A 10142-nucleotide genomic window follows, 5' to 3' on the forward strand; every position below is an offset into this window, starting at 1 on the left:
ATGGCCAGTGCCATTGAGGAGAGATCTCCTCTCGCAGGCCGGGGGCTCGATTTGGCACCCACACCCGGAGCTGTGGTCCCTTCATGTGTGGGCGCTCAACGGATATCCGTTGAACTCGCAGAGGGAGTGATAAATACCATCACTCAGGCCAGAGCGCCGTCGACTCGGCGGCTTTATGCCTCAAAGTGGTCGGTTTTCTCCGGCTGGTGTACAGCTCGGAGCCTATCACCTCTCAATTATGAGGTGACGGAGGTTCTCTCCTTCCTACAGGAGCTGTTGGATAAGGGTAGATCCCCTTCCACGCTCAAAGTTTATGTGGCGGCTATTACAGCGTTCTCTGGAACAACGCTGGGTCAGTCACTGGGAAGGAATGATTTAGTCATCCGCTTCCTCAGGCGAGCTAGGAGGCTGAATCCACCCAGACCTCCTTCAGTCCCTATGTGGGACCTTTCTACGGTTTTGGCGGCCATGAAAGGTGCCCCTTTCGAGCCTATCCAATCTATTAGCCTCAAACATTTGTCTTTCAAAACAGTGTTTTTGATGGCTCTCGCTTCGGTGAAGCGCATAGGCGACCTGCACGCGCTCTCCGTGAGCCCAGCGTGCTTAGAGTTTGGACCTAATGACTCTAAAGTCATACTCAAACCTAAGCATGGCTATGTGCCAAAGTCCCTCAACACGCCGTTTCGGGCTCAGGTTATCTCCCTGTCTGCCCTGCCGGGATCAAGTGAGGAAGGGGACTCAAGTTTTCTTTGCCCTATTAGGGCTTTAAGAGCTTACGTGTCCCGCTCTGCTGTCTTCAGACAGACTGAGCAGCTCTTTGTCTCGTTCAGTGGACGTTCCAAGGGAATGGCTGTTTCGAAACAGAGCTTATCCAGATGGATAGTTGACGCCATAGCGCTGGCTTATACTGTCAAGGGCCTCCAGTGCCCGTTGGGAGTTAGAGCGCACTCCACGAGGGGCGTTGCCTCCTCGTGGGCTTGGTCCAGCGGGATATCCTTACAGGATATATGTACGGCGGCAGGCTGGGCCTCGCCGTCTACATTTATTAGGTTTTACAACCTAGAGGTTCCCGCCTTGCAGGCTAAGCTACTATCGGTGTAGTCGATTCAGCTGTCTAGCTAGAACACTGAAATCGCATGCGCAACGCGCTACCGACTGTCTTATGGGCAGAATTGTGTAAGACCCACATTTCCCACATTTAGTTCAGGTTCCCCACCCTGTCTATGTGATGTCATATTCGCGTCTGCTGACGCGACCATATAAGGACGGAGGGAATCCCCTCTTGTCTCTAGACTCTCTCTGTGAGGTCATGTTTTACGTCTGCGGACGCTACAGTATAGGGAATTAAGGTCCCCCTCCCTTATTCCCAGACTCTTTGTGAGTCTATCTGGTGGTTATGCACTGTACACCTGGCTTAGCTTCCAGTGATCGGTGTCTTTATCCCAGCACGCACGGCGTTTTACAAGGGGTTCCCGTAGCGTTTTTACAAAACGCAGTACGAGAGGACTCTCGTAAGAGAACGTACTCGGTTACTAACGTAACCTCGGTTCTCTCTAGAAGAGGGAACGAGTACTGCGTTCTCTGCCGTGCGTACGGTTCACTCTGGTTCGCTTCGGCGATGAAAAATCAAGTGAATCAGCCTTCTCGAGCTCCTTTTATAGAGGTTAGCCACACCCGTCTCGGCGGGAAATGGCAAGGAGGGCGCAAAGCGCCCTCATTGGCCTGACGTCACCTCAGGCCTCGCTCGATAGGCTTATGCAGTTGCTGCAGAGCAGCCAATGAGCGAGCAAGCCGTCTCGCCATAGCTGAGTACTGCTGCAACGCGCTTTACATGTATGAAAATTAAGGATAATTTTTTGCTTCAGTATTTCGTGAAAAAAGAGTTTTTCCCGTAGCGTTTTTACAAAACGCAGTACTCGTTCTCTCTTCTAGAGAGAACCGAGGTTACGTTAGTAACCGAGTACGTTTTTCAACTGGTTCAAGCAAGCTGTCAGATGGGTTCTCAAACGGACTAATGTTTGTTTGATTTTCCAACATAAAGCATGCTTCAACCAAACTTAACTGTTGTACATTTTATGTTGAAGTTGAAATTTTGCTGATTATCTGTTCTATATAAATATATAAAATGAAAAAATGTAGGGAGAATATATTTTGTCATTTTGGTACATTCATCATACATTCAACAATGTACATTCATCACTTGGCTATTTTATATCCCAAAGCAATATGTTAATGTTATTTTTTGTAAAACAGGTAAATTTGTGGCAGTAATTTTGTCATTATGATTGTAAAGGCCCTATTGTGGTATTATGATTAAAATGCTGAAATTCGTCTATTTCCATATCTTCTGTTTTCACTAAGTCGGGCTGATGTCATGACACACGAATTTACCTGCGTCTCCAGACTCTCACCTGCTGCTTTTTCGTTGTTTACTTTTTCTGTCAGGATTTGGATGAAAGGTAGGTTGGAACATTCTTTTAACTAATATATTTGATAAAGGATGTTTTACATTCTTAAACCATGTATAAACATGTCATCTGTGGTTCTTTAATGCGGAGAAATCAGCTTATGTTTTTGCATAATGTATAGTTAATGCAAGCCAAACGTATCTGTTTTAAAATGTTCCTATTTGTGTCTTTATAAATTATGAAATATAGCACGAAAACATGAAATATTTTATTTAGTTTTTTTTATTTATTATTCACTCACATTTACTGTTCACTCTGTACATGCTGCCCTTAGGAGAGATCATTAGGAAGCATGGCATTAGTTTTCACTGTTATGTTGACGATACTCAGCTCTATATTTCTTCGCGCTCCGACGAAACTTACCAATTCACAAAATTAACGGAATGCATTGCTGATATAACAAACTGGATGACTCGTAATTTCCTACGATTTTAATTACTGGACAAAAAACTTCCTCACGTAATAATCTAGAATACTGTCTAACACTTGATGGCTGCTCTGTCAAGTCTTCGTCGTTGGTTAGGAACGTGTGTGTGTGTGTGTGTGTGTGTGTGTGTGTGTGTGTGTGTGTGTGTGTGTGTGTGTGTGTGTGTGTGTGTGTGTGTGTGTGTGTGTGTGTGTGTGTGTGTGTGTGTGTGTGTGTGTGTGTGTGTGTGTGTGTGTGTGTGTGTGTGTGTGTGTGTGTGTGTGTGTGTGTGTGTGTGTGTGTGTGTGTGTGTGTGTGTGTGTGTGTGTGTGTGTGTGTGTGTGTGTGTGTGTGTGTGTGTGTGTGTGTGTGTGTGTGTGTGTGTGTGTGTGTGTGTGTGTGTGTGTGTGTGTGTTCGTTGATACCAATCTTTCATTTGAAAGTCACGTGTCTAGCATCTGTAAAACCGCATTCTTTCATTTTTAAAATATATTAAAATATATGCAGTTACCCATGTCTTTATCAATGGTATGTGTCAAGTTCTCAGGGTTTCTTTGCCTTAATGTCTGCCCAAACTTGAAAAAGGCTTCAATCAACTTTAAGAGGAGGGTGCATGGAATAACTCAAAGCATTGAATTCTTCTTCATCAAATCAATTTATTGAAAATCTTTCCACAATGACTTGATCTTCTTGTTTCAATGAATATCTCAGATGCTTAGCTTAATAACCTATATAGAAAGACATATAAATATATGAGTCACTACACAGAGTATAAATAAATGTACATTCAGAGATATTAAAAGTACAATATTGTTAAACTATTTGCGGTTTATATAGCAGCTTGTAAACAGCAACAACAATGTAAAATCAAATACACCTAGTGCACATGTTCAGTTAGCATGCTAGATGCTAAATGCTAGCATCAAACAACTTTCAAACACAATGAATATTTGTCCTACCAGTAGCACTCCAAGTTGATGAATACATTTGGCTTTTCCCAGTAGTCTTTGAACAACTCAATTGACTCGATGCTGATTTACCAATCTTTCTCATTTGATTGTGTAATCTCCAAAATCCACCAGTTTAGGTAGGAGAAGAATATCCACTGCTCAAAGATCTCAGCATGCTGACAATCACACACACCTGGTCCTTTGTGCCATGTGGAGTTTCAATGGCCAATCAGCTTCCCTGGTTGTTCCAGCAACACTGTGCTCACAGCCAATAGGCTGCACCCATTTTGATCTCAATTCTTTTAATTAAACAATGATGAATATTTATTTCTCCCTCTTTCCTTCAATTTCAGATTTAACTTAACAGTATGACTATGAGGGAGGCTGGGCTACGAGTAAGGCCAAATTTGAGTCGCTTTACCGTCGCCTCGAGAACCTTCAGGGAGTTGTGGTGGTGGAGTTGAAACAAAATTCTATCACTGAATAAGAGACAAACATTTCCAATAGTCTTTGATGAGGTTTATTTTCTTGCAAGAAAAGGCCAGCAGTCGTACAGTCACACAGAGTGGATGGAGAGCGTGACAGTGAAGCATCCTTTCTCCTTTATAGTCTTGACTCCCAGAATGTTATCTTTCTAGGACAATGGTGGTATTTCAACCATATGTGGAACATTCTTAGACGTGTCCATCATATTGTATCTTTGAGTGGAGGCCCTCCTGTCACGTCCAACACTCTTTACCATTCCAATACAATTCCATATTAGAATAAGGTTTTTGTGTGCTCTTTTACTGTCATATGATGGTCACACACATCTTACTGTAAGTAAATATAAAAAAAAATGTTTAGAGGAGAGAGTAAAAAAAAAAAAAAAAAAAAAAAACCTTTATTTAGGTGTGTGTGTGTTGTACTGTGTAGTACATTAATGAATAAAAATGTGCCAATGTATCCACTGGTTGTGTCTTTTGTGTTCATCATGTGAAAAGGTTTGTGATGGGGGAACCACAAGCAACATAACTTACCAGTTTTGGAAATGTTGTTTTGAATTTATTGCACCAGTGTGTTAGACTATGTTGTAGTGTGTGTGATTTTGAGGACTTGTGTGTCCTGTCTGAGGGCAAAGTTTGGTTTTTCAGCAAGAGTGAATGGTTTTGTGTGTAGAGCTTTATTTTGACCTGAAAATAGGATGTTTGGGGAATTGGTTGAGACGTGTTTACAGTTTTGAGAATACGAGGCATAGTTTCAAGAAATGTGTTTAAGCAATCAAGAAAAACTGTAATTAGTTCTTCCAAAAGGATTTCCTAGAACTAAAATCGTTCCTAGTTCCTGTGGTGTGAACACGCCGAAATCCAGGAACTTACGGCAATAGCTCTAGGAACTCGCTTCCTTCAAGTTTAGCACACAACGTCTGTCTGCGCAGCGCGTTTTCTCACTCGAGCATGTGGATATTGTTTTTCTTAACATGAACATGTGAAACAATATAAACACGATAACCATATGCTGACTCAAGTGTATACGTTCTGTACGATAACTGGCGCAGTCTGCTATATTTGCTTTTTTTCCCGTTGGCGCTACTTGAGCTTAATACTGAGAAATGTTCCTAGATTGAATATGAATTGTGAGCTTGGGTAAAAGCTTTAATCCAGGAAAGAGGATAAGCGTTCTGCTCTTGCCTATGCTGATAGAATTGACTCAAAACGGTAAGAGAGGAGAACTGAAGGTCTGATAAGGAGCGTTCTCTTACGAGAGGTTCTCTCGTACTTGCGTAATAGCTTACGCTAGGGGAAAACCTCTTTTCCACGAGATACTGAAGCCAAAAAATTATCCTTAATTTTGCAATAATGTAAAACGCATTGCAGCAGCATGCAGACATGGGCGAGACAGCTCGCGCGCCCATTGGCTGCTCTGCGGCAACTGCACCAGCCTATCGAGAGAGGCCCCTCATGACGTCAGAACCAATGAGGGCGCTTCGCGCCCAATACGTCATGTCCCGCCAAAAGAGGCTGGGGCTCGGCTATAAATATAGCCTCGAGAGGCTGGTTTGACCAGTTTTCATCTCTTCAGCGGAGCTCACGCATCGCTGGATCCAGAGAGGAAGCCGCGCCGTCTGGAATAAGCACTCAGCGGGATTAGCGCCACATCTGAAGCTGCTGGACGACAGCTTTCCGGCGTATATATCCTTTACTGCTGTGTGTGTTCGCCACCATGACACACATTTTTTCTCTAAAAGAGCACGAGCGTCTTTGTCAAGATGCCTCGTTCATCCTGTGGCTCATGCCGAGCTCCACTCAGCGACGGGGACCACCATGTCATCTGTGTTTCCTGCCTGGGTGAGGATCACGCAGCTCTCGCGCTCGCTGACGGCGGCTGCCCTCACTGCGAGTTAATGCCTATGGTGACTCTGCGGACTCGCCTGGCATTTTTCTCCGAGACTGCACCTTCGCCCGCTGCGTTGCCGCGCCGTAAAAAACGCCGCGCTCAGCGGGTCCCGGAACCTCCTCCATCCCGCGAAAGCTCGCCGGTGCGCCCGCCAGCTTCGCCGCCTGCTTCACCCGAGTCTCCCACTGCCGGTCAGTGGCCGCTGTCTGCCGCCGCGTCCGCCATAGGGGACTACAAGGAAGCTGAATGTGTGGAGGACGACAGTTGCTCTCTCCTAGCGTTGGGCAGTGAGGACTGGTTGAGCTCTGCGGACCTCGCGCCGTCTTCTCACCGGCCCCCTGGGAAAAGAGCCAGCATTGAAGCGGAGCTTATGCGTCTGCTCGAGCAGGCCGTCGAGAGCCTCGGCCTTGAGTGGTCGACGCCCCAGCAGCCTGCACACAACCGCCTGGACGGCTGTTTTCTGCAAAGGGACTGTGCTTCACAGCCTTCAAGACCAGCGCCATTTCTTCCTGAGCTTCACGAAGAGGTCGCTAAGTCTTGGAGCGCTCCCTTTTCAGCCAGAGTGCGTGCTCCCGTGTCTGCAGCATTCTCCGTAGTCGACGGAGACGGAAATTTCACTTAGCCCTCAGGCAAAATGATTGGCCAGGGAACAAATTATAGATACACAAGACCAAGGATCGATCGCTAGATATACACAAGACGAATTATATCTCATGTTTAACCACTACTGAGACGTCAGAGTCGGCGTCAAACGTCAGAACGACTAGCCGAGGAAAGGCTGTTCCAGGTGGGGTTCATGAGCGCCAAGCACCCGGTGATCGCCTGGATCTCACAACCTGGATCTCACAACCTGGATCAAATTTCCATATACTTTATATTTGGGAGTCTCTCTTGACTCACATCTCACTTATCGTGAGCATGTCCAAACCCTAACCAGAAAGTTAAACCAAAAGTTATTTGTTTATAGTAAAATTAGACCATATTTGTTGCTTTCTGTCTCTAAAACATATCTTCATGCCATCATTATGTCCACTCTGTCGTATTGTTTACCTGCTTGGTCACTCACAACAAATGAGATCCTTGAACCAGTAATAAGACTCTATAATAGAGCCTATAAGATCCACAACAGGCTTCCAGGCTGGACTCACCACTGTATTGCTCTATCTTTGTGTAATGCCTTGACATTTCAGAACTATAAAATAAGCCATGGGATAAACTTGTATTATCAAATCTTAAATGGACACACTTCAGCAGCACTGACTGCGTTGGTCCCAAAACTCAGCTCAAGGTCCGAGCGCACTACGAGATCTGTTACAAATGGACTTCTGCCTTTACCGGCTTTTAGGAACTGCTATGGACAGAGATCTTTTTTTCATGTGCTCACTAAAGCCTGGAATGAGATTCCACAGCACATCAGAACTATAACATCAATAAGATTATTTAAAATAACATTTGCTCGCCATCTAATGGACAGGTATATCTGTGACCACTGAGACGGCTTCATGGCCTCCCCTGACGCTCATTCTCTTGGTTTGTGTGTTTGTTGCTGTCTTGTCCAGGAGTTTTGTTGTGTATGTGGTATTTATGTTCTGCAGAGTAGGAACCTGCTGAAAATCAGTCTTATACTGAGTCAGGCCCGATTGTCTTTAATCTTTTCCTGTTTAAAAATATAAATTAAATAAAATAAATAATATAAATAAACCACAGATTTGAGCTTTAAACAACTACATTCTCGCCTGAAAAACTCTTAAAATTACATTTCGTGACACAATAACAGTAGTATTATATTTCAACTGTATATTAAAAAATGGCTTCTTATGTTGTCATTCCCCTTGTAGCATGCGCAATGACGATTCTCTGTCAACCAATCAACGTCCAGCAGTGAGCCTAGCTCCACCCTTTAGTACCGTACCACTGTGCTAGGAACCCCAACGGAAGGGTACCCAAAAAGTGGTACGGCCTCATATGTACCATACCGTACCGTACCGGTCAGTGGAAACGAGCCATTAAAATGATCATCCTTGGCAGTTAATAATTACAAATATCTCTTTTCTGACTAATTCTTAAGTGTAATGCATTCTAAATATCAGTCAGATAATTATGGTTAGTGAAGAAAGACTTTAATAAAATATTTTGGTAAAGACACACTGACACAATCTGCTCACACAGAATCATGATAGTAAGTTCAGAACACATAGTACCACAAGATTATTTATTTAGAATCATATTTAGAGCAATAACATAAATTTAGGACAGGCCCTAAAGCTTACATATACTAAAATGAAATAAATCTGTAAATTTTACTCTTTGATTTCATTTTATTTTTATACCAGAAAAACACACAGATGTTTATGATAAAGAGTGAGTTATTTGTTTTCTGACAGCACAAGATTCTTCAGTCTTCAGATTCCCAGTGCGTCTTCAGTCATATGACCTCCCAACAGGAGGTTCCCGTCACACACACACTGAGACAGGCCATCCGCTGAAACACACACACACACACACACACACACACACACACACACACACACACACACACACACACACACACACACACTCAATCAACAGTCATCGAAAACATGTACAGGACTGACGCACACAGAATCTTTGTCAATGTTAGTAAAGTACTTTAACTACTGTTTTCTGTAAACATCAATCACTGAACGAACAAACGAACGAACGATTTAAAAGTCTCACGTTTCTGAGAGCGGATCCACGCCTCCGCCTTCATGGCCACAAACTGCCACTCAACCTGGTCCTCTGATCTACAGGTGTGTAACCAGATCAGAGCCAGAACCGTGGCCCACACTGACCCGTCCACCTGGAACACACAACCATACGTCACACACACACACACGGAACCTATCAGGACATATCTGAGAATATGACATCATATGCCCCACCTGTGCTGGTCTGCGATTGGCCAGCTCGTCCTCAGTCTTCCCAAACACATCAGCGAGAGCAGCTTGGAGTTCCCAGTGTCCCGAGGCCTTCTGAAGAGAGACCAGCTGGAGCAACGGGTCCGCCGGGGACGCGGGCTCTGATGAACACACACAGTTTAGGGCTCTGATGAACACACTGGTGCGCTAACTGTTGTTTACATGAACACACACTGGTGCGCTAACTGTTGTCGGGTAAGCAGTCGTTGTTCTGAAGCGGTGGAGTTTCTGACACTAAAGTGCTGCATTACCCATTACTGAAGCCCTAAACTCATTCTGTGCCCGTTTCGAAGGACTCCAACTCCGGCTCCGACTCCTGCTCTGACCCCGGCTCTGACCCCGGCTCTGACTCCGGCTCTGACCCCTGCTCTGACTATAGAAAGCGTCACCTGAACAAAATATTCTGTTACAGTTTACTAGTAATGATTTCATGAATTTTTTCACTGAGAAAATAGAAAACATCAGAACCACAATTGTAAACGTTCAATTATATCACATGGAACCGATCCAACCGATATAGATATCATTCCACAAAGTGATGATGTAACTGACCATTACATGGTAACTTGCATATTACGTACTCCTGTAGTATATCATGCTGCGCCGCGTTATCGATTAGGCAGAACAATCCTTCCATCCACCATAGATCATTTCTCAAATTGCTTATCTGATCTGTCTCAGCTGCTCAGTGAACCCAAACAAACAGATGAACTAGAAGAACTAACTAGCACTATGAGCACCATTCTCTCTGGAACATTGGATATCGTTGCACCTATTAGACTAAAAAAGGTCAGAGAGAAAACTAAAGCACCATGGCACAACAATACTACGCGTGTTCTAAAGAGAGAAACCCGTATTTTAGAGCGTAAATGGAAACAAACTAATTTAGAGGTCTTTAGAATCGCGTGGAAAGACAGTATGTCACGTTATAAAAAGGCCCTAAAAGCGGCCAGGGCTGAGCACCTCCGCAAACTAATAGAAAATAACCAAAATAATCCAAGGT

At 44.1% G+C, this 10142-nt stretch overlaps 1 protein-coding gene across 4 annotated transcripts in view; it reads right to left on the minus strand.

Moving 5' to 3' along the window:
* Positions 1-8398: 8398 nt before the first annotated feature.
* Positions 8399-10142, minus strand: part of LOC308681394 (von Willebrand factor A domain-containing protein 5A-like) — a 40165-nt gene continuing 38421 nt past the window's right edge. For all 4 annotated transcript variants that reach the window (XM_081350237.1, XM_081350239.1, XM_081350238.1 and 1 more), the window contains exons 20-22: positions 9104-9240; positions 8898-9021; positions 8399-8682 (exon numbers count right to left, since the gene is read on the minus strand). In XM_081350237.1, the coding sequence (XP_081206363.1) occupies positions 8603-8682; positions 8898-9021; positions 9104-9240 (341 nt within the window). In that variant the 3' untranslated portion in view covers positions 8399-8602. The remainder of the gene's footprint in view (positions 8683-8897; positions 9022-9103; positions 9241-10142) is intronic.

This window comes from Scardinius erythrophthalmus, assembly GCF_964197995.2.
Source record: "Scardinius erythrophthalmus genome assembly, chromosome: 21".
NCBI classification, from domain to species: Eukaryota; Metazoa; Chordata; class Actinopteri; order Cypriniformes; family Leuciscidae; genus Scardinius; species Scardinius erythrophthalmus.